We start from the raw sequence: 22,088 nt of genomic DNA, 5'->3' as shown, positions 1-22,088 counted from the left end.
ATAAATGATCAATCGTCTATTGAACCCAAAATCTCTTCAGTTCCGCCTCCTAGATCTCGCGCGCTCTGTCTCTTATTGCGTTTGCCCTTAATGGATGCTTTATCAGGCGCAGGAGCGTTGCTGCCCGCGAGACCGTCTGGGTTGCGCAGCAGATCTTCTTGAGCCTTCTTATCCTTTTCATACTGTTCTTCGATGAGTCTTTTTTCCTCATCTAACTCTTGCTGAATTATTCGAGGATCGTCGTACACCGTGTTGGTCATTTCCGAATAGGTGTTGATATCGATGGTTTCCCGGGGTCCAAGAAGCGTTTCTTTGATTCTTTGGGGGTCCCGACGCTCTTCGTTGTTGAACTTCAACTTAATTTGTCGCCGAGACCGACCAGGAAACATCTTGCTAATCACCATGAAGTCGGTTCCAAACATACGGAGGCCACGATAGAACAAATCTGTCATGTCTTCGTCCCAGGATTCTGTTTTGGAACGCTTCCCATACGTAGCCTGGTTGATCTTTCGAGTGAGTGAGTTTTCAACAACGTCCTCCAAGTCGTCTCCATTTCTCTCTGCGTCTGCATGACGATCAACTTGCAGAGAAGCAGTATCCAATACAATCTCCCCATTTACAATCCGCATAACTGGACCAGCTTGTGATTTCTTATTGGGCGTACTCGTATCCTCATCTTCGGGGGCGGATTTGTCAATCGGAGTTTGCTTCACCGGTGTCTCAACTTGACGGTCTTCCTCTTGCTGAGCCTTCTTTCGCTCGGCTTCTGCTAATTCGTGAGCGCGAAGCTCTGTTTCACGTTTGGATCGCTTTCCCGTTCGCATATCTTTGCACAGATCCGACATTTTGACGACCGACGGCGCAATTTCTATCTGCTCAGCGCCCTCCGGAGTGGGCTCGCGCTTGCGAGTTCGCCGCTTCCTTTCCTTCTTCTGGGCCTTCCCGACATCATCACTTGTAGATCTGCTCGCTCTCCGGCCTCCCGCTTTAGCTGCGCCCCCACCTTGCCGTGTCGCATTTGGTACTTCAGATTCATCACGGCTTTGCGTGCGTTCTCTAGTAACAGTCGCTTGTGTCGCTGGGGGTGTGGCGAGCTGAGAAGTTTCTTCTACCGACTGCCCTACCACTGTTACTTGTGTAGGTTCGATCGTGGTCCTTGGGCGCTTTAAAGGCCTGGCTTCAACTGTGACTTCATCGTGGTCGGCGATGGTGGAAATCGCAGGTGCTTCCTTACCCGCGCCCACATTCGCTCCATTTATCTCAACGTGCCGATCTGGCGCCTGCGCTGCGGGTTCAGGAATCACCGTAGTGCTCGATGAAGGTGAAGGCTGTGGAGCCACTGGGGCATCCTTCGTTGGTCGGATAATCGGAACGGGAACAGATGCCTTGCGCTTAGGACTAAGGGTCGGGATAGCAGTTACAGGTTGATCGGTGGGCGCATGTTCAACGATCGGCGCAACAGATGATGACGCAGCAACCGTTAGCTCAGATGGGATGGTCGGTTCGACGGTTGAAGAAGAGGTTGGTGGTTCGGGGGTTGCTGTCTCGCTCGTAGGCGCAGGAGGATGGGAAGCCGATGCCTGAGATGCAACACTCGCGCGCCGCGAGGGCGCTGATGGCGCTCGAGGAGGGGCTGGAGCGGCACGTCGGACGGGCGCCTTTGGAGCAAACTTTTTGCCCGACTTGTCTGGCAATTTTTAGCGATATTCAGAGACGGGAAAGGTATGGGAAACGCATACTAATGGCAGAACTCGAAAACGACTTCATTCTTAGCGGGGAATCATCACAAAAGCCGATCACCGTCGCTGTTGTTATAGTTTGCCTTGACTCACCTGCAGAAGCCCAGACGAACTTCCGGGGAAAGTGGGCATGGTCACGTGGGAGGCTAACCTTGAAGCCGAAAATCCTCCTGGCTTCCTTTAAGTCTTACTTATCTCAACCGCTCCAACTGTCCTCCCTCACTACCCCTTCTACAAATCTTCCCACCGTCGGATCCTGTTGCAGTCTCTGCTACCGGCCAGTCGCTGCTCAGTGGTCACGGTTTAACTCTTCCATATGAATACAGTAGCCACTGATGCCGGCCGCCGAACCATCCCCCGTCGCACCTCCCGAGTCCGGTTTTGTCAAGATGGAAGACCGGAAGCGAGCTGCCACATATGATAACAATGAATCGGCGCCTCCGCTGAAAAAGCAAGCCACCTCGGTGAATGGTGGCAATAAACCCCATCCAGATGCTGATATGCCCTGGAAAGATGATCTCGAGGTAAGTCACTGACCTTTCAACGTGGGGTGAAGCTTCGCAGGGGTCGCACGAAAATTGATCGTTGGCCAGTTCACTGACTGAGGCCTTCTCTACCACTCAACAGCGATTTCAGAAGGACGCGATCTGGCGTCAAATGCAGGAATACAAACGTGACAAGGTATCCCTGGAAGCGAAGTTAAAGGAAACGTCGAAGGCCACCGCCTACCATAACGACCATCTTCGTATAATCGACTCATGGTATAGCCAAGTGAGTAAAGTGACCATTCACAATATTCGTTTGTTTTTTTTGTTTTTTTCTTTCGATAACTAATGCCCTCCAGTTGATTGACGAGATCAAACTCCTCTTTGGCAACTCCGACGACGATAGCAAGGGTAAGTTGAATATTTTCCTTTACTTTTGTCTACAATACAATTAACAATCTCCTAGATCGCTCTTCCTTCCAAAGTTCGCTGCAATTTGGTGATGTCGATAATTTTGAGAAGCATCTGAAATCTCGTTCTGATGATATACGTGACATTATCTCCCGCCTCATCGCCAAGTCCCCAACACGCCCTCCTGAGATCGTGGATTTGCAGTCTCAACTTGCACGGAAATTATCTGAAGAGAAAGCCACTCTTACCGAGCTCAACAAAGCGCTATCCGAGAAGCAACAATTGGAAGAAAGCCTAGAAGAAGCCTCCTTACGGTATATGGTTGCCGAAAAGAAACTTGATCGTGCACGGAGTGTGACTGTCGCCAAATTAGAAAAGCAGTATATACTAGGTGCTCAGCGACCGGGTGGCGATAGTGCGTCTGGAAACCGTGAAGAGCCGCCAAGCACAAATGGTGCCACGCCTACAGGCGAACGCACACCAGAATCCGATGAGTTTCACAGCAGGCTTTCTGCCGTGTCCGAAAAGCAGAAAGAGCAGTTGCAGAAACTGGAGGCCGAAAATGCCAATTTACTTGGCCAAATCACAGATTTAAGTATTAAGGTATGCTGTTTTCATTCACTATACTTAACGTGGTGCTAATACATATCTTTATTTTTTTAGAGGACGAAGCTTACCGACGACGATTATGCACATACAGACCTATTTAAGCAGTTAAGATCTCAATATGACGATGTTGTGAAACGGATAAACCACTTAGAGGCAACCAATGTACAGCTCCGTGAAGAGGCAGCGAAACTACGGTCGGAGCGGACGGCATACCGCAATCAAGTCGACGAAGAAACACAAAGTGTTGTTGCCGAGAAGGAAGCGCAGCTAGTGAAAACCGAGAACGATTTGGCACGGATACGCAACACACGTGATGAACTTTTAGCTGATCAACAGATGCGGAAGGCCGCCCTAGAACAAGAGAAGACATCGACGCTCAAAATACAGGAGCTTGCAGATGCCGGAAAGGCTCAAATAACTGCCTTGGAATCAGAAGTGGAACGGTTACGGATAGAAATTGGACAAGAGAAGGCAGAACAAGCAAATCTTAACGACATCGCAGTCGAGGAACTGCGTACAAAGCACAGCAACCTAGACCGCCAATACTCTATGCTCAATGCTGAATTGACTTCCATGCAAATTGCTTGCAAGAAATACTCGTCATTGGCATCTCAAAAGGTCACCGAGTTCAGTGCGCTGGAGGATAAGATGGCACGTCTCGCCGCAGAGAAATCCAAGGCAGATCAGAAATACTTCGGCGCAATGAAGGGCAAGGAGGCTCGCGAAATGGAGGTCCGGACATTGCGAATGCAAAATGCCAAGAGCTCTGACATAGTATCTCAACTGAAGGAGTCGGAAGCAACCACGCGGTCACTCCTTGCGAATATGGAGAAGCAAGTCAGCGAGACCAGGGAAGCTTTGAATAGCATGGCCAACAAGTACCACTCGTCGCAGCAACAAATTACGGAGAGCAGCATTGCAATGGAAGGCTTGCGAGGGCAGATCACCGAACTTAAGGCGCTCTCAGTTTCAAAGGATTCAACCCTGGCTGCCACATCTAGCGCCTGTCGTCGTGCCGAAACGGAGGTGGAGGGGCTCAAGGCAACGCTTAATGATACGAAAAAGAGTCTGGACAACTGGAAAAACAAGAGCCTTGGGAATTCGTCATCTGAGTATGAAATGCTAAGGGTAAGCGCTTATAACCTAGGTTTTAACTTCCTGATTCATGTTTGCTAACTTGACTGCAGTCGCTCGCTCTTTGTACGGTATGCCGCAGGAACTTCAAGAACACTGCTATAAAGACCTGCGGGCACGTTTTCTGCAAAGATTGCGTGGAAGAACGACTTACGTCTAGATCTCGGAAATGCCCGAATTGCAACCGCTCGTTTGGCAATAACGATTATATGCATATTACGCTGTGACCCTTTCGTCTCATGATCTTGGTCATTTTTGCACACTTCCATTCATGTATCATAGTTTTCTCCTTTTCTACCCCCCTTCCCACAATTTTTTCATACTTGATTTTATTATCTCACTTGCGTTTACCATCTTGATTTTCCACGGAAAAGGCTCATGGTGTGGTGTTTTGTCTACGGTTTAGCAGGATAGGTACTCAGGGGCTGGCGTTTCACTCTTGTTACTTGATATCGGATTTCCTGGTCTTCGTGTTTCTTTTCCTCTAAGTTCTTTCCTTTTCCTTCTTTTTCATTTTCCTCCCTCTGTTATTTCCATTTCTTGGATACCCATGAAGTTCGGGTATCTAAAGCCACACATAGTTGTGTCGGTTGTAGGACTAGCAAGAGGCGTTTGAACCCAGGAAGCTGGGTAGCTTTTATTCCAATGTCTGTCCAGTAATCATTGCCCGCCTGTAGATGTGGTAGGAATATGTGGTTTCATGATGATTGATCAATACATCAGGCCGAGTGAACATAGCGGTATGAAAAATCGTATCGGTGAAATTTAAAAATCCAGTAGCCTTAGATATAATACTTAGTGAGCGGGTTGTATTGCGTGTTAAGAACATATATATATATGAAGTAGCATTGACATTTTAGCTTGTGCATTCGCCTATTTAAAATAGAGAGTTAAGGCTACACGTGTAATAATCAGTGATAAACACACTCCCTTTATATTTTTATATCTATTATGTTGGTGTTGACAATCGACTAAAGAACTCCAGTCCTACAGAAAAGTAATAAATGGTAACAATTCAAAACGGGGGTGGACCTCATCATCAATTGGCTCGCTTGGCCAAGTGGTAAGGCGCTTGACTTGTACACAACATCTCGCAATCAAGAGAGCGCTGGTTCGATTCCGGCAGTGAGCATTTTTTTCTATTTTTTTTTTCGCCCGAAGTTTCCCGGTAACATTTTAGAATGGTCTCTTGTGTAAAAATATCTTTTTATCTAAACATCTTCTTCTCCCTACATTTGCTTGGCTACATAGTACAAGGTACATCACTTCGCTCCCCTCAAGTAGAGATATCGTCTTGATTCTCAAGCTATATCCTCACCCGATTGGGATACCCAGGAGGATATCACCAGAGCATCGAGGCCGATCGACAGAGATTCACGCATCATGCGTGGCGTATCGTTCTACCTCTGAACCGCTGGAAGCTTAGTTGGAATTCCATGCGAGTGCCGGATCAATACCTCGATGTAGCTCCGAGAGGTCACTTAGAGCTGACACTGTGCCATGCCAGGAATATTGATCTCGATTTTCACGTAGACTTCTCCATATCCAATGTTCTCCAAATCTTGCGTGTGTGCCAAAGCCAGTAAGAGGCCACACAAACACCACAATTGGTTGCGCCACAAATGCCAATGGATCATGCGAATATTTCATGAATTAAATATTCTGCTATAAAGAAGCTCATGGCGGCCAACCCAAAGATCTAGCGGCGGCACTACCTGGCCCGCATCTTCTACTGCAGTGTCCCAATCCCGGTCAATGCGTTCGGCAATCATGTTCTGCAAGTTTTTGCTAGCAAGCACGCTCTGCGCCTGGTATGGGCCCATCACAGACGCGCGAACAGCCGCACTAAGAACGGCTTTGGCATGGTTCAGCATAAATACATATGCCGTTTGACGCGCATCCATCCCCATAGCTAAGCATACAACGCCCCATAACGGCGGAAAGTGGCCCTTGGGGCCTAGCTCATCATCCATAGAGCATTTCAGGGTCTCCGAAAAGTTCTCCACGGCCTTGATGCCTTCCTGCGATCCGGAGTTCTGGGTTACGTTGTCGCTGCTACGAGACGCATACGCATTTCGGAATGCCCGCTCCCATACACCCAGTAATGCTCGTCCCTGCGCAATACTTGCTCGCTGGGCAACCGGACATGGCGTGGAAGCGTCGAGGTCGTTATCTAAAGTTTCAAGATCGGCTGGGTCGCGGTAGGCTGCTAGGACGTAGGGAAGCGAGAGACTGCCCATCGATGCAAGGGATAGCCGTAGAAAACGGTAAAACGATGCAGCCGGTGTTGTGGAGCGAGAAAGTGGCTTGTTATGTGCTACGTATGATTCTAGTCCGCTGGAGTAGGCGAAGGAGCCTAGAGGGAGGGCAGAGTCTGATAGGAGGAGGAGTGCATGGGTAGTTGCGGGGGAAAGCGTATCTGGTGTAGTAAAACGCAGAAGGTCAGCACAATGCCATACAAGGATATATACCTGCAATATTTGTCGGTAAAGGACCGCATACCGGCAGGTAGAGGAGGGATTGGAGACGATGGGGACTGCGATTGCGACTCGGAGTCGAGCGGAGAGACAACTGCTAGCCGAGACTTTGCATTCTGTAGACGAGATTCAAGATCTGAGATCTCTTGCTTCAATTCGTGGACACCAGGTTCGAGTGTCATCACTGCATTTCTGGGAGAAAGGGTATTGGCAAGAAGAAGAGCCTAAAAGGAGCCTGGAAGTTGGGAAGTTCGCAGACCCATCATGGTGGGTTCTCCCACCTTTTCCTGATAAGGAATCGACTGATAAGGCCCGCGCGCCGGGGCTGCAGGACCGAAACCGGCGGGTGGTTCTGCAGACTGCAGAGGCGGCGACAGGCGGCAGAATGCGGCCAGACAAAATAAGCTCAAGCGTCAAAACCATCCTCAGGGCAAGGTACAACTAGGCGGAAACTCAACCATGCGAGTACGGTGAATCACGGTCTCTCGAATATTGGAGCTTTGGTTTTGGTTTATTATTGGCGCACTGAAGTCATGTCAGGCAAGCGTCTACTCGACGCTATCCAATTCCTGAATGTCGCCAAGTCAGTTGCGACGAAGCACCTCGCAGTGCGTCAACGACAGCTCGATGTATTTACGAGGACGTCTTCCCTTACGAAGGGTATCAAGAACCAGACGGATGGCTTGATTCTCACAGCCAAAGCTGCTGCGGCGCTTGCTAAACGTTTCGACGACACCCCTTCTCAGCCGCAGACAACCCCCGCAAATCCCTCCGAACCCTCCCCTCGGACGCAGAACGAACCTCATGTTGGGGTTAAGATACCCGCATCAGCTACCGGCACTGGTGGAAATAACGTGAAAGGTCAATTGGGTGTCAGTCCACAACAGGAGGAATTTTACCAGCCTTCGCGGGAACCAGCTGCAGAGCCCGCCGGGACACCCCAAGTGAAAGTACCACAGGCGGCAAGCGATACACAAGTTGGTTTAGATGGGCATATAAATGCAGAAGTTTATCAATCACCTGTTAAAGCTTCATCTGGGAGGCACACGGAAGGAAATGCTGGGTCGGACCGTTTAAAAGTGAGCCCACAGCAGGAGGAATTCTACCATCCTACGCTAGAGCCCGCTGCTGGTCGCACCGGATTGCCTAAAGTCGAGCTACCACGCGCTACGAATACCGCACAGACCGGGTTTGATGAGGATATAAACGCGGAGACTTACCAGTCGCCCGCAGCACAAGAGCAGGAACTCCCGGAAGATATGATGAAGGACATATTCCATAGCCCCAAAGTTGCCAGAACACTCTCTCGGAAAGCAGCAGCAGACATGAGGTTCCGTTCTCTGGGCACAAGAGAGGGTGCTGCGGAGAAAGTTGATACGCGAGGCACTGGCAACATTGAGCCGACGGCTGTGGAGGATATCGTCCCGTCGGATTCGAAGGTAAATTGTCACGCTTCACGAATCTGAGGTATAGATACTCACTCTTTCGTGCAGATAGAGTCGGAAGTAATTGCAGAACTCAAGAAAGAGGAAGATGTCTATCGTATGGTTGAATCGCGAGTTCCGTCTTCCCGAATAGGACGGCTTTGGCAGTATGGTGGCCTCGCAACTTCGATGGCTTTTGGAGCCGTCGGTGAGAGTTTTCGCAGAGTGACGGGGAATGCAGAAGATGCTGCCGGATCACTCATGTTCAGCGCAGGGAACATGGAGCGTCTCGTGGCCAAGTTATCCAAAATGCGCGGCGCTGCTCTGAAGCTTGGTCAAATGATTAGTTTCCAAGGTACGCCCCACGGTATTATCTCTTAGATGGACTGCTACTAACTACAGCAGACTCGAAAATGCTCCCAGACTCGATTCAGCAGGTTCTTCAAAGAGTTCAGGACCGCGCAGATTATATGCCAGCCTACCAACGGGATAAGGTCCTCACGGACAACTTGGGACCTAACTGGCGGGACCTCTTCGAGTCCTTTGAGGAAGTCCCGATGGCAGCCGCTTCCATCGGTCAAGTCCACGGAGCCGTTTTTAAAAGCACAGGACAACCAGTAGCCGTGAAGATCCAATACCCTGGTGTCGCTGACTCCATCGATTCGGACCTCAACAACCTCTCCATCCTTCTTACGGCGTCGCGCATCCTCCCCCGCGGTCTATACCTCGACAAGACTATTGCAAACGCCCGAACGGAACTTGCCTGGGAATGCGACTACACCCGCGAAGCCGAATGCGGGAACCGCTTCCGGGAGCTCCTGAAGGACGACCCCGTCTTCCACGTCCCCGAGATCATCCCCGAAGCCTCTGGCCAAAACGTCCTCACAATGGAGCGTCTCAACGGTATAGCCGTCACCAAGATCCAAAATTTCACACAAGACCAGCGCGACTGGATTGGAACCCAAATCCTCCGTCTGTGTCTCCGTGAAATCACCGAATTCAAATACATGCAGACAGACCCTAACTGGACAAATTTCCTCTACAACGCCTCGACCAACAATCTAGAGCTCCTTGACTTCGGTGCCTCAAGAGCCTACCCCTCCAGCTTTATCGATAAATATGTCCAAACCCTCCTCGCTGCCTCGCGATCAGACAGAGAGACATGCCACACTCTCTCCATCGAGTTAGGCTACCTGACAGGCCATGAATCTCGCGCCATGGTCGACGCCCACGTATCTTCAATCCTCACCCTCGCAGAACCATTTATGGACTCGTCGCCCGATGTCTATGATTTCCAAGACCAGACAATCACAGACCGCGTACGGGATTTAATCCCTGTTATGATAAGGGAGAGGTTAGCACCACCGCCTGAGGAGACATACAGTCTGCATAGGAAGCTGAGCGGGGCATTCTTGCTTTGCGCAAGGCTGGGTAGCAAAGTCCGCTGTAAAGAGCTATTCAAGGATGCTATGGAGAAGCTAGACGGTAGTAAGTAGTACCTAACTAGCCCTTTTCGGCTTATCTATAGGACCCGAGTGTGGGCGAAAGGTATAAGTATTGTACGATTATGTGTATAGAAAGACTACACTCACTTTGTATATTAGTTGTAACACTACTCTAATGAATATATAAACCATTGTTCAGACAATGGAGGTATACCTTCAGACTGCTGGTGTCTGTCAGTACTGAATAAGACCTTGGTCAAGACCTACTATATGAAACTCGAGGAACGTTTCCTCAGAGTGCATAAGCTGGGTGGGTGCAACAATGGCCTTCCAGTGACGCTTGCCACCCACCAACTTCAACCGTTGCAGTATATAATATATACCCCTGAACATAGACCATCGAAGATAAGGCCTCGGGCTCATTCCCGCATGGGCTAGTACACCCACACTGTAAGGATGGAATATGATATGAACAGCATTCATCGGATAATCAGCCCTTCCCCTTCGCAAAAACCGCATTCCAATACTTCTTCACACCCTTGCAAATCTTCTTTTTCTTCTTCCATGACCGAAATTTATTCTCAAGCTCACAAGCCGTCCACATAATCTCCGTCCAATAGTGCCTCTCGATATCCGATCCAAAGTTCTCAATGACGCTTTGCGGTTTCGTCCAGGCCCGTGAATAGCTCCCATCATCAGAAAATGCAGGATTGACCTCGTGCGGCTGGAATATGGTAGCCGGGTCGAATTTAGGGAAGTTGGCATGGATGAAGAAGGGTCGTGGCGTCTCGGACTTTCCTTTAGTTCTAATGTCTTTAACAGCTGATCCACGGAGTGCATAATCTTCTGTTGGGTCAAATTGGACCATTGCGGAGCCCGCGAGGTGGCCCTTTGAGTTGTGGCCTATTGCTACGATGCCCGTCTTGACTTGGTAGTAGGGCTCGTCGACGGCCATGGCGGCCGCGACGAAAGTTTCCTTGTCGCCTTCGCCGGCGGCGCCTTGGGAGAGAAGGGGATAGTAATAGTTTGGGCCCCAGAGATTGTAGTAGGCGCTGAGGAGAAGCGTTTTGGCGTGGGTTTTTTTCGAGATAAGGATTTCGCCGGACTCGCTGGATTGCCGGACTCGTTTTCCGGGGCTAGGCGCTGGCTGGGATGTGATCTCATAGAAGTACGATGAGACGGTGGATGCCCAGAAATCGGGCCATGTAACCATGTTTCTTGATCTGAATGGTTCATTTGTAAATAAGGACTCCGGCTGTATAATCGGAAATGAGTCGGCATCTAGAAAGAGGATTTCTTCAAATGAGGAGAACAGCATGGCGAAGAGCTTGAACTGGTAGCTTTCAATCTCTATAATCCTCGGGGCTGCGTTTAGTATATGGGAGAGCACAACACATCGTGCATTCAGAGATGGAAGAACCGCATCACAGATTTGCGGTTCGTATTCATCGTCGTTGGCTAAAAAGACTTCGACAGGTAGTTTTGAACCCGTCCGCCTGAGCATTCGCAATGAGATGACCAACACAGGAAGGTATGGCCCCCCCGCCGTGGAGATTATTCCCCTGGTATTCGGGATATAGTGCAGATGAGGCGAAACCGTGCTCATAGAATCAACAAATCTGGCGTGAGCGTTTTTCATTTCTTCGACTTCGTCCGGTAGCATGTCCAGCATCTCCGGCCGGCTGACTGGGTCTGATTCCTCAAATTTAAGCGAAGGTGCTTCTCCTAACCTCATCGGTGGATCACATTTTGGCATGGATGAAATTAAGATTGGTTGGAATTGGCTCCAAAAGCGAATATGACCCCCCAGCGCTACTGGCTGGTGTACCTGACTGTGGGCATTATTAAAGGAAGTGCCCGGTAGACTGGGAGATGAGCGTGGATAGCTTCTGCTCAATGACCAGAGGTAAAACACCACCAGAGCTGCTGCAAGCACCAACAGGCGTAATCGTGCAATTGGCCGCCGAGGAACCATTGTGGTCAAGGACGCGGAAAGTCTGTCCTAACAGCCCGGTTGTGGACTAAATCAGTGCCGGTGTAACGCAAGTTTTCATTGACTTAATATCTGCACTTTGGGGGAGATTGCTCCTCTAGCGATAGAAATTGATGGAAGTGAGAGGCTGTCCGAGCCGGACGGTGAGGTGATGGTCAAGCGATTGTGAAGGAGTTGGTGAACAAAACGGACGCGAGGATATGCTGCAAACAACAGGACTACAGCTAGTCGCAAGTGGTATTATTGAGGAGTGCAGGGGATCAGAACCATGTCCCTACCAGAGAATTATGTTCCATGGAGATGGATTTTAAGGATGTTTACCAGCCAGGTCCAGTGCCAGTAGTATACGTCATAACACTGTCCCAGCTCCACAGCATCCAGGCCCTAGTTCTCCATTTCCATTATTCATTATCTATTTTACTACCGTAGAAGAGATGATTCGAGGGACTTATATGATGTCCTTAAATTTTCGGATCAGTCCACACGCTGGCGGGGGGTGTAAGATCGGGGGGTGTAAGATGCTATTCAGATCTCAGAACCCTGGCTCTCTTCTTCCAAGATCGTTTCAGACACCAATCCACTCTTCTTCAGGGGATTGGCGCCTATACTCCAGCCCCAATTAGCTAATAAGTCATCGCTTTCCGCAAAGCCATTGGAGGGTTCGCGCTTGATACCCTCGATTGCACGATGCGCCGGCCTGGGTTTGAGGCGGGCAACAGTTGGAGGGCTTGAAACGCGACTCAATAATGCATCAATAGCCAGGGTCGTTATTGAGTATAGCAACAAAGCCGCACCAGCACCAGCCAGTGAAGCCACCCCGAGATAGATTAAGAGCGCCTGGTATTGTTAGAATTCAAGTCTCCTTGATGACTCCCTAGAGGATTCTCATACTTTGAGGCTGAGCACGATCTTTACTGGCAAGAGAACCAGCCACAGACATAACGAGCCCAGGTATACAAAAGGAGAGGCCACAAGGCTTAGGAGAAAGTATGCGCAAAACGCTACATAATAAACGGGATATACGAGGGCGATGGAGGCGAACGTTGACAAAGCGGAGAGGAAGCCCATGGGTACAGGCCTAGCTCATGATCAGGGACCCTGGAAGCCGATATGGTTGTCCACCAAATCCTTGGGGGCTGCAGTGATGATGCAGACACTTGACATTCACTTGGTAGGAGGTCGGGGGTAACAGTTGCAGTTCCAAGTTCCAGCAGCAAGTCGGCCCGGAGATGCCGCAGGACAGTCGCGACTTCCTGTTTGGAAGGCCCAAGTCTTGGCGCCGAGCGATATGAGCGTACGATACGTACACAACGGGTGTCAAGTATGGAGGGTGCCCTTAAGCCTAACAGGCTAAATCCCAATGGAAATTGAAGACTCTCTCTCTCGCAGAAAGGAATTATGGCCAAATTGGGGACAGTGCATAGATCCTGGTTCAGTAAGCCTTCGATTGGGCGGCGGAATGACTCTGGCCTGGGTAACTCGTATGACAGGCGCAAAGGCAGCATGTGTATTGTGCCCCACGAGATACGCGCCGCTCAGCTAAAGCAAACCCAGAGTATGATAGTATCCTGTATCAAGTTACGGATTATGCTCAGGTTGCTGCGGAATACATAAAGCCTTACTTGAAGAAGCGTACCCTAAGCCCTAATGACCGTTTCTGGCCAGACTCCGGGGTCGACCATATCAAGAGATTATCGACATCATCTCCAGACTCCAATTGCTGCCAACTCCAGCGCTCCCTCCCCCGGCTCTTCGGGTTTCTTGCCACATGTGTACCCTGTTTATACGTGATAGACTATTCATTTCCTTTGTTTCCCCACACTCTCTTCCTTGACTCACCGAGCAACCCTGTTTGTCCGTCTCGACTTGTTTAGTGCTCTGCCCCGCGGTCCTCCTGAAGTTGATGGACTCCGACTCGATAGTCTAAATCGTCCCTGCCCCGCGGTCCCTCCTCGATTATCGCATATTTCTGCCACCACTCCGCCCCCTAAAGATGGGCAATAACCCTTCCAAGGGCCCTGCCGGAGACGGCCCGAGTCCGGTAACTTCGGGCACCTCGAGCCTGACGGCATCGACGAGTGATAAAAGAGCAGCTCGCGGTCCCTCACCCAGCGGACCCTCCAGCACCACCAAAGCGCCCGTAGCCGATGCATCTGCCTCAAGAGAAACTGCAACTGGTCAATCGTCCTCCCAAAATCAGGCTTCTGTCCAACGGCACCTGCAGACCCGCAATGTCGCAGATTCGCCAACGCGGACCGTAGATCGGTCTGATCCCCACGAGTCCAAGAGGACAGTTTCTCCTCCCTCGAAGCTTCGATCTCCCGATCCCTCCCACCCTGTTCAGGTCCCTCTTTCTCGCGCCGCAGCTGCTCGACGCGACCCGTACGAATCTGCTGTTACCCCGTCGGCCCCGCCTCACAAGATGTACTATAGTGCGTCCCACCATCTCCAGCGTCCGCCCAGGATGCCTCTGCCGATTGGTGATGCTTCAGCTACTCCGGGATCACCTATTAGCGGGCCTGACGATGCGAGTCCCCTCGCTCCTGCGCAGGCACCGAGTGATAAGACCGCCACGGCCAATCCCGACATGACTACGATCGAAGATGAAGAAACTGTGGATGAACTCCAGCCATATACTACAAGCGGTGTGGGAAAAGCTGTTCCCACAACCATCGAATGGACATCTGGTGGTAGCAAGGTCTACGTAACGGGAACTTTCGTTAACTGGGAGAAGAAGTTTCGGCTTCATAAGAGGTTTGTCACTGTTGAATAGCTACGTATACTTTTTTTTTTCTTTCAACGATAACTAATCAATCCGCCTTTGTCCAGTGAAAACAACCCTGGTGTCTTTTCCACCAAGTTAAATCTCCGCCCGGGAACGCACCATCTGAAGTTTATTGTTGATGGTGAGATGCGCGCCGCGGACAATCTCCCAACCGCTGTCGATTTTACAAATCACCTGGTCAACTATATCGAACTTAGTGCGGACGACTTAAATCGACCGGGGAGGGACGGTGATGGGGCGTTATCGCCGTCGGGTACCAACCCACCCCAAGTAGCTCTCGATGAAGTCGCGGATGGATCGACCGAGTCCGCCATTGACGACGATAAATCAGAAAAGGAGGAGGAACCGGAGGAAATCCCAATCGGAGATTTCCGTGGTGTCATCCCACAGTTCCTCCTGGATCTTGACAAAGACGAGGAGACTGCACCTTACCAGCAAGCTGTCAGCATCATTGGCGACGGGCCAACGCCACCAAGCCTTCCACTTTTCCTTGGGAAGTCTATCCTAAACGGCACCACACCCATGAAAGATGACAGCAGTCTTCTCAATAACCCTAATCATACCGTGCTGAACCATCTCGCCACAAGCAGCATCAAAAACGGCGTATTAGCCACCAGTGTGACAACGAGATATAAACGAAAGGTAACGATTTCGAAATTTCAAATAAAGATGGGACCTGTTTACTGATTCGCTTGTTTGCAGTACGTAACGACAATCTTGTACAAGCCAACGGGGGATATCGGTGAATAAACGGCTACTATATTCGGTTTCCCCAAACCCTGTATCTAGGCACCGCGGCACAAGCAACACGTATTTTCCTTACGAGTCAGCTTTAACCCTTTTTAGACAATCTGCGTCGAAAGGAATCCATCACCCCAGCATTCTAGAACAAAGTCATTGGCAAAAGCCTCCTTGAAACCTTTCAAGGCGCTTGCATTGCGTCTCATGACCACACCTACCGAGGACGCAGACTTGGGAGTCCACTCTAATGGCAAGCCGCGGATGCGGTTAATGGGAACGGGCGGTCATGGCACGCAGTACAGTCCTTCAAATTCTTGGCACCTTGAAAACGCCCATGGTATCAAGGAAATTGGTTGGTTAGGTGTTTGCATGCGCATTTCCTCTCATTCCTCCAAACACTTAACCCTATGTTTGGGATAAACTGCCTTCTCATATACATGCTAGAGTGCCGAGGTGCCTGAACGGCTCAATATTAGCTGCTAGGCATCTGAGTATAGATATCAGAATGACTGATTCATTGCCCTGTCTTAACCAAAATGGTAAATTGAAGATGAGCTAATGGTATACCCTGAATGTAAATGGATTAAACCTGGCAACTGTTGTTTAATTAAAGTAAATATTTGTTTATCTAGTCTCTCCATTGCACAAAAACATCATCTGTCCGAAATCGTTGGGTGCACGTGGAGTCTGAAAACGGTGTCCGGAATCCGGTCTTATACGCAAGTATTCCGGCCTGCGCGATCATGATCCCATTGTCGATACAGAACCTCTCATCAGTCGCATGAACGCTTCCGCCACGATCCCGAGCCATGATGCCCATCATCTCTTGTAGTCGCTCATTGCACCCGACTCCACCAACAATCAAAACCTCCTTCGATCCCACATGTGCCATAGCGCGCTCTGTAATTTCAACCAACATTGAGAATACAGTTTCTTGTAACGAGAAACATAAATCTGCCCGTGTAGGCTTCCGGTTTTCCGAAATACCGTCTGTTACGGGTGTATCTTGCGTCCTCGTGTTATCTTCTTCCTCTTCCACGTCCTTCTGTTCTCCGTTCAGCCCGTATGTCGCAGCGAGTCCATCGATCGCAGCCAGAATACCCGACATGGAACAGTCCATGCCCTTCACTGTGTATGGCAGATCGACTAGTTGTTTCCCCTTCTTTGCAAGTTGCTCAATATTATACCCCGGTGCTGGGTCGTTGGAGATGTGTAACGTGCGCGCGAAACGGTCGAGGCAGTTACCCACGGCGATATCAAGAGTCTCCCCGAAAATTCGGTACCGTTGTGAGCTGTATGCGATAACCTGGGTATTTCCTCCAGAAACATATAAAACCACTGGGTTTGATGCGCCAGTGATTAAGCGACCCATTTCGATATCTACAATTACCACCAGTGTTAGCTCAAAACTTCACTCTGCATTGCAGCGAGAGTTGGGGTAGGAGCGCATACGTCCAACACAGTGATTGACACCAATTAGTTCCTTGCCCCATAGTAGACTTAGCATCCGGGCAGCCACAGCCACGCTCTGGAGAGGAGCTCCCATCCCGGGACCCTTTGTGTAGCAAATGCAGTCCACGTCGTCGACGGAGATATGGGCTTCCCTGAGAGATTTCTTGACGAGTTTTACAACCCACGCCCGGTGGTGTTTTGCTGTATCCTTGGGGAGAAATCCCTCTCCAGGAGGGGAGACATAGGTGTGACGGACGTTGGCGAGGACTTGCGGGGTGCTTCCATCTTTGGGATGTAGCATAATACCCACGCCGAGTTTGTTGGCGGAGCCCTCGAGGCCGATGGCGATCATTTTGAATAGTAGGTAGGAATATGGAGTGCACAGTGTGGTAATTATTCAAATAGCATCAAATTGGATAAGTTGGATAGCTATATTTCGGTATGGAGGGGCAAAGTCGGGCGGAGGTCGGAGATTGTTTTTTCTTATCAGCAGCCTTATCGATTGGCTCGCCTGCTCTGGGTCAGCCACGGCAAATCCGCCGCTGCGTTTATCCGACGGTATACAACCAGACCCATCAACTAGACTGAAGCTACTCCGACAACTCAACAACAGCCCACTCCTTCTCCTCTTCTCCTCTCTATTCTCCCCCCTCTTGGGCAAAATCTTCACTTCCGTCCGTTTTAATATCTCTATACCTCTGTATATTTGCTATCCACCTCTTTTGATTCCCCAAATTCATCTTCCGAGGGACTGGCGTGGTTTTCTTTCTTTGCTCGCCCACAATCCTCGTTAATAAAACATGTCCTCCTCAACCCACTTTTCCGACTCTGGCAACTTCCAACTCCAGTCAGACCAGTTTGCTGCATGGCTGTCTTCTAGGCCTGGTGTGTCAGTGAATTCAAAAATAAATATAGCTGACCTGAGAGCAATCGCTGCTGGAAGAGGTGTCGGTATGTTCTCCACCTGGGTGAGGCAAAACTCGTCCCAGCGGTCTGCCGTCGACTTTATTCAGTTGTACTTCTATCCAAAAATTACCTTGTTTCTGATACGATACCCTCGTTCCCTCCAGTGGCTCAATCCGATATTCTCGAAGGCGAAGAACTTTTCACTATCCCCCGAGATCTCGTCCTCTCGACCCACAATTCGAAGCTGAAAGGTCTACTCTCTCAAAACCTAGAAGAGCTCGGCCCATGGCTGTCTCTGATGCTTGTCATGATATACGAGTGTCTTCAAGGTGATAATTCCACCTGGGCACCGTATTTCCGGATTTTGCCGCAGAATTTTGACACCTTGATGTTCTGGTCGCCGGCGGAACTTGAAGAGCTGCAGGGGAGCGCTGTTGTTGAAAAAATAGGGAGAGTAGGGGCTGAGGAATCCATTTTGGAGTCTATCATTCCTGTTGTTCGAGCCAACTCTTCTTTGTTTCCTCCTATTAGCGGCCTCGCTTCGTATGACGGCGATGCGGGTGCCCAGGCACTCCTGAACCTTGCTCATATAATGGGATCTCTAATCATGGCCTACGCTTTTGATGTTGAGAAACCGGAGAATGAGGATGAGCGGGATGGTGAAGATGGGTATCTCACCGACGAGGAAGAAGAACAGTCCTCCAAGGGCATGGTTCCTCTTGCTGATATGCTCAATGCGGATGCGGACAGAAATAACGTGAGTTCCCCACTTATATCAGTATATACTTTCAGCACTCCACTTACATCAATCCATAGGCGCGCCTCTTCCAGGAAGAAGAATCACTAGTGATGAAGGCAATCAAGCCCATCCGAGCTGGGGAGGAGGTTTTCAACGATTACGGAGAAATCCCCCGTGCTGATCTTCTGAGACGGTATGGTTACGTTACTGATAATTACGCTCCGTACGACGTTATTGAACTCTCACTCGACCTTTTGTGCGCCGCTGCGGGTCTCGGCGATTCTGACATCGAAAATCAACCACGGGTAATAGGCAATTTCACTACCACTCACGTTTTACACATTGGATTAACACCTTCACAGCTTCAACTGCTCGAGAACTTGGAACTTCTCGATGATGGCTATGACATACCTAGGCCTTCTGATAATGATGCGGCCACCGACATCATACCAGAAGAACTGGCCGTGCTCCTCAAAACCCTGACGTTGACACCCGAACAATTCGCACGTCAACAGGAGAAGCAGAAGCCACCTAAGCCAACCTTCGGTCAAGAAGAAGCAAGACTCCTTCGTGCTGCAATTGTGATGGGCCAGGGACGGTACAGCACAACGATAGAGCAAGATCGTGAACTCCTCGCCCAGCTTTACCACCTCGAAGCATCTGGCCCTCTCGAAGGGTCTTCACGACGACGAAAAATGGCCACACAGGTTCGAATAGGCGAAAAGGAGGTCTTCGAACTTGTAAAGCTCAAGGTCGATACCTACCTGGGAAATGCTGAGGGTGGCACTACGAAGCGGACCGCAAACGAAGACGGTGATGATTCAAGGAGAACGAAAGCCCAAAGAACCTAACGCCTCACTGATCCTACGATGCTATCGACCATCTTCAGAAGAAAAGTTATATTTTCCACTTTTGATACATATTATTAATTGTTTTTTATCTTTCTTCGTTGCTGACCTCTTAGCCCAACTATCCGTACAAGGTCCATCGACCTATCGGCTGCAAAATGAGGAGATAAAGGGAGAGAGAAAAATAGCTATGTACACTAACATCGCATAATCTTAGGTCGTCATAAAAGGGGAAAATAATCATCAGCGACGTTATCCTGAATTTCGAATGCTTTGCAACATCCAAGCGGGAAAGGGTTTGTGGCGGAAAAAGGACTCAAAAATCAAGGGGCCCCATGAAGCAAAATATAAAGGGAGTAAAAGTACACTGGGGTTTGGAGGAAGATGATGGTCAAAAGTTGTCGACGCGAGAATGTTGCGGAAAGGGAGTTCAAAAAGGGTTCGAAAGGAGAGGAGAAAACGAGGCCCGGCTCAAGTTTCAGCTGTCGGGGCAATGGCGCCAGGCCCAGGATTCGATCCCATAGTTTGCCCCGGATTTGAGCTGTTGGCTGCGGCTTGTTCAGCCTGCAGCCGGCGTGCTTGCGCTGCCTGTGCCTGAGCATGTGCTTGGTCTCGAGCCTTGGCGAGCATGATTGCCCGATTCTGCATGATCTGAATATCAAACTGATCCATCTCATAGTCGATATCCTCGTCTGAATCTTCTTGATCAAACTTGAATCTGTCTGCCTTCCAGTCGTCTAACTCCACTCTACATCGAGAAGCGAGGTTACGCCGGTCAATCAGCAGACGCCCGCCACGCCCGATACGTCTTCTGAACGAAGGCATTTTGTTGGCATCCTCGCTCGTTATCATAGCGTGTGCGGCAAGCTTATCGCGGAAAGATATGTGACTTGCGGTATCTAATGCTGAACCCAACATATTTTCGGAAGAATCTGAGGATGGGGGAGTTGGCAATTGCGTTGTGATCGCAGGACGGAATGAATGTTCAAATGTCCTTTCAGGAGACGGTGAGAGCGGAGCACGTGTGAAGTCCACGTAGCCCTCGTTCCATTTGATATGCTTGGCGATGTTCGCCTTGATATCGCGGAGAATTTCGTTTTCTTTCTCCGCTTGGACGTCCTCCAGCAGCTGCAGGTCTTCCGCAGTCTGGGTTCCAGGCTTTTGTGGCATACGAAGCTGCGCTGCCGCTGGGCGTTGCATGGGTGGTGCCTCCATAGGCTTCTTCTTGGGCTGCTTGTTGCATTAGCATCTGAACAGGACGACAAATATTTGTGAATGGGTCGTACCTTTTGGTTGATGAGGTCCTCATCATCGTCCTTGATATTGAGCTTCCGCTTCATATCCTTGACTTCAGCCCGCTGCAAGAAGAGATGCCGCTCTGCCGCCAGCATCTCTCTTCTCGCCACTTCTCGTTGGCGCACAAGAGCAACCAGTTGACGAGCATCTTCCAGTTCCTTCCTGAGCCTTCTCAGTTTGTCCGCACTCTGGGCATCTCTGCCGCGAGTCTTGCGGATCTGCCGAACCTCACGCCTGCGGAAGCAGACATAAGGATCTGTATCATCTGTATCTTGACCAGTTTCGAACTGCATATGCATGTCAGCAATGTGTGACTTTTTGGAATCATGCTTTGCAGGAGGCGGTGCGTACCTTCAGGTTGGCAAGTAATGATTGATTGCCGTTGTTCGTCCTCAATGTCTTCCAATGCTCATATACGTCCTTGGCAAATCGCCTTACGATATCCTCTACGGTTGCATCCATGGACTCTTGCATGTCCGAAAAGCTCAAAACTGGCGGGCTATCTACCGATGCAAACGGCTGCTTTAATCGCGCAGTTTCTTCGAAGAAGTTGATGACTTCTTCGAATTGGTCTTCTGTGCACCTGTCGTTGGGGTCCCGCTTTTCGTTCATGATCTTCAGGAATACATCATCCTCTTCGGTCATGTCATACGGGCAGCCGCAGCAATCCTCCACTGTGGAGGAGAAGCGAATATATGTCGCAGGTTGCGAGAAGACCGGGGGGTATAGCTCGTCATATTGGAGGTTACTGAGAACGGTCTCCGGCGTTGGGATATGAGCCTCATTTACGACTTTTCCTTGTGCTGTTGCATTTATTGCAACTTGCAAATGGAATTCCTATACGTAATAAATGCGTTAGCATGGGCTGGTTGGGAGCTAGTGCTTCATGAAAAAGCCTGCACCATCGTGACGGTGGTCATCACGTGATGTGCTAAACAAGGGGGAACTTACAGACTCCTCGGCCTTTTCAACACCAGTTTCGATCTGTTGTAGGCCACTCTGAATCTCTTCTTCGATTGCATCTATCTCATGCTCGCTAACAATGGGAATAGACGCCTTGGTGGTGAGCTTCTTTGGGCGCGTCCTACCCAAACCGCCATAACGAGTCATAGGAACGTTTGGGGCGGCGTTGAAAGCTCAGCGACCGCAGCGATCATGGGTAGGCCCAAAATTGGTGTCGATAGAAAGTTCAGATCATGTAAAATCGCGTAGTCGTATTTTTATGATGACCAGAGATGGGTGGTGGTTGATATTGACGGCTGAAATCTCGTAAAATTCGGCTGGTCGGCCGGTTGTCGTTCAGTGCTGGGGCTGATTTGGCCTCTTCTGCCCCAAAGCAGTGAAAGCACTGGCATGTTTGCACCAGTGCGTCCTCAGGGGGCGCAATCCACTAACTGGTTTAGGACTAGTGCGGGGTGGAATATCAAATAATGCAGCCCCGGCATACCTTGCTTGGCATTCCTGACCCAAGTTGTTGACAGACGCATCTCTATTCTTTGATTATAGACCAACTCAGTCGTACATTCTTGGAGGTTAACTCTACATTCGTTATCGTTGTTCTATTTTTCCTCGCACCATCACTCCTATTGTCCAGCCTGCTGCCT

General features: G+C 49.8%; 10 protein-coding genes and 1 non-coding gene across 11 annotated transcripts; 5 read left to right on the top strand and 6 right to left on the bottom strand.

Annotated features, from left to right (window-relative positions):
- Positions 1-8: 8 nt before the first annotated feature.
- On the bottom strand, positions 9-1,767 carry ASPVEDRAFT_31129 (transcription factor TFIIIB subunit BDP1; the record flags this gene model as incomplete). Its single annotated transcript, XM_040810428.1, has 2 exons — positions 9-1,687; positions 1,740-1,767. 2 exons carry the CDS (start codon positions 1,765-1,767, stop codon positions 9-11), a joined length of 1,707 nt encoding a protein of 568 aa, XP_040670445.1.
- A 307-nt stretch (positions 1,768-2,074) lies between these two features.
- Positions 2,075-4,605, top strand: ASPVEDRAFT_86065 (E3 ubiquitin-protein ligase BRE1; the record flags this gene model as incomplete). Its single annotated transcript, XM_040817778.1, has 6 exons — positions 2,075-2,263; positions 2,367-2,510; positions 2,584-2,635; positions 2,691-3,238; positions 3,299-4,372; positions 4,432-4,605. The coding sequence occupies 6 exons, from the start codon at positions 2,075-2,077 to the stop codon at positions 4,603-4,605; spliced, it is 2,181 nt and encodes a 726-aa protein (XP_040670444.1).
- An 819-nt stretch (positions 4,606-5,424) lies between these two features.
- Positions 5,425-5,510, top strand: ASPVEDRAFT_t117. The gene has a single exon. It is a non-coding gene; the product is annotated as a tRNA-Thr (tRNA).
- Positions 5,511-6,024: 514 nt separating this feature from the next.
- On the bottom strand, positions 6,025-7,037 carry ASPVEDRAFT_137164 (urease accessory protein UreF; the record flags this gene model as incomplete). Its single annotated transcript, XM_040807364.1, has 2 exons — positions 6,025-6,797; positions 6,881-7,037. 2 exons carry the CDS (start codon positions 7,035-7,037, stop codon positions 6,025-6,027), a joined length of 930 nt encoding a protein of 309 aa, XP_040670443.1.
- A 351-nt stretch (positions 7,038-7,388) lies between these two features.
- On the top strand, positions 7,389-9,775 carry ASPVEDRAFT_86063 (protein kinase COQ8; the record flags this gene model as incomplete). The annotated part of the gene is made up of 3 exons (XM_040817777.1): positions 7,389-8,294; positions 8,349-8,634; positions 8,685-9,775. 3 exons carry the CDS (start codon positions 7,389-7,391, stop codon positions 9,773-9,775), a joined length of 2,283 nt encoding a protein of 760 aa, XP_040670442.1.
- Positions 9,776-10,214: 439 nt separating this feature from the next.
- On the bottom strand, positions 10,215-11,480 carry ASPVEDRAFT_86062 (alpha-mannosyltransferase; the record flags this gene model as incomplete). Its single annotated transcript, XM_040817776.1, has 1 exon — positions 10,215-11,480. One exon carries the CDS (start codon positions 11,478-11,480, stop codon positions 10,215-10,217), a length of 1,266 nt encoding a protein of 421 aa, XP_040670441.1.
- Positions 11,481-12,115: 635 nt separating this feature from the next.
- Positions 12,116-13,079, bottom strand: ASPVEDRAFT_44216 (uncharacterized protein). The gene is made up of 2 exons (XM_040813005.1): positions 12,609-13,079; positions 12,116-12,554 (listed from the first exon to the last, which is right to left on the bottom strand). Exons 1-2 carry the CDS (start codon positions 12,783-12,785, stop codon positions 12,243-12,245), a joined length of 489 nt encoding a protein of 162 aa, XP_040670440.1. The 5' UTR covers positions 12,786-13,079; the 3' UTR covers positions 12,116-12,242.
- Positions 13,080-13,466: 387 nt separating this feature from the next.
- On the top strand, positions 13,467-15,350 carry ASPVEDRAFT_807499 (putative Snf1 kinase complex beta-subunit Gal83). Its single transcript, XM_040816920.1, has 3 exons — positions 13,467-14,471; positions 14,547-15,144; positions 15,205-15,350. The coding sequence occupies exons 1-3, from the start codon at positions 13,711-13,713 to the stop codon at positions 15,250-15,252; spliced, it is 1,407 nt and encodes a 468-aa protein (XP_040670439.1). The 5' UTR covers positions 13,467-13,710; the 3' UTR covers positions 15,253-15,350.
- Positions 15,351-15,804: 454 nt separating this feature from the next.
- Positions 15,805-17,135, bottom strand: kae1 (O-sialoglycoprotein endopeptidase). Its single transcript, XM_040808737.1, has 2 exons — positions 16,696-17,135; positions 15,805-16,623 (listed from the first exon to the last, which is right to left on the bottom strand). The coding sequence occupies exons 1-2, from the start codon at positions 17,045-17,047 to the stop codon at positions 15,872-15,874; spliced, it is 1,104 nt and encodes a 367-aa protein (XP_040670438.1). The 5' UTR covers positions 17,048-17,135; the 3' UTR covers positions 15,805-15,871.
- Positions 17,136-17,495: 360 nt separating this feature from the next.
- Positions 17,496-19,191, top strand: ASPVEDRAFT_86058 (ribosomal lysine N-methyltransferase; the record flags this gene model as incomplete). Its single annotated transcript, XM_040817775.1, has 4 exons — positions 17,496-17,646; positions 17,709-18,358; positions 18,418-18,645; positions 18,703-19,191. 4 exons carry the CDS (start codon positions 17,496-17,498, stop codon positions 19,189-19,191), a joined length of 1,518 nt encoding a protein of 505 aa, XP_040670437.1.
- Positions 19,192-19,425: 234 nt separating this feature from the next.
- On the bottom strand, positions 19,426-21,848 carry ASPVEDRAFT_806839 (enhancer of polycomb-like protein 1). The gene is made up of 4 exons (XM_040816906.1): positions 21,436-21,848; positions 20,836-21,321; positions 20,475-20,771; positions 19,426-20,421 (listed from the first exon to the last, which is right to left on the bottom strand). Exons 1-4 carry the CDS (start codon positions 21,592-21,594, stop codon positions 19,660-19,662), a joined length of 1,704 nt encoding a protein of 567 aa, XP_040670436.1. The 5' UTR covers positions 21,595-21,848; the 3' UTR covers positions 19,426-19,659.
- Between the last annotated feature and the right edge of the window lie 240 nt (positions 21,849-22,088).

The sequence above is a fragment of the Aspergillus versicolor genome (genome assembly GCF_001890125.1).
Source record: "Aspergillus versicolor CBS 583.65 unplaced genomic scaffold ASPVEscaffold_8, whole genome shotgun sequence".
NCBI lineage: Eukaryota > Fungi > Ascomycota > Eurotiomycetes > Eurotiales > Aspergillaceae > Aspergillus > Aspergillus versicolor.
This window is presented reverse-complemented; position numbering and strand designations above follow the sequence as displayed.

Bases quoted from the DNA above. Each gene is read 5' to 3' on its own strand.
- ASPVEDRAFT_807499 (XM_040816920.1), top strand. From the start codon at position 13,711: ATGGGCAATAACCCTTCCAAGGGCCCTGCCGGAGACGGCCCGAGTCCG. The intron at 14,472-14,546 runs GTTTGTCACTGT...GCCTTTGTCCAG, and splicing joins AAGTTTCGGCTTCATAAGAG to TGAAAACAACCCTGGTGTCT. The intron at 15,145-15,204 runs GTAACGATTTCG...GCTTGTTTGCAG, and splicing joins CAACGAGATATAAACGAAAG to TACGTAACGACAATCTTGTA.
- ASPVEDRAFT_44216 (XM_040813005.1), bottom strand. From the start codon at position 12,785: ATGGGCTTCCTCTCCGCTTTGTCAACGTTCGCCTCCATCGCCCTCGTA. The intron at 12,555-12,608 runs GTATGAGAATCC...TAACAATACCAG, and splicing joins AGATCGTGCTCAGCCTCAAA to GCGCTCTTAATCTATCTCGG.
- ASPVEDRAFT_806839 (XM_040816906.1), bottom strand. From the start codon at position 21,594: ATGACTCGTTATGGCGGTTTGGGTAGGACGCGCCCAAAGAAGCTCACC. The intron at 21,322-21,435 runs GTAAGTTCCCCC...TATTACGTATAG, and splicing joins TTGAAAAGGCCGAGGAGTCT to GAATTCCATTTGCAAGTTGC. The intron at 20,422-20,474 runs GTACGACCCATT...TAATGCAACAAG, and splicing joins AGGACCTCATCAACCAAAAG to CAGCCCAAGAAGAAGCCTAT.
- kae1 (XM_040808737.1), bottom strand. From the start codon at position 17,047: ATGATCGCCATCGGCCTCGAGGGCTCCGCCAACAAACTCGGCGTGGGT. The intron at 16,624-16,695 runs GTATGCGCTCCT...TGGTAATTGTAG, and splicing joins TGTCAATCACTGTGTTGGAC to ATATCGAAATGGGTCGCTTA.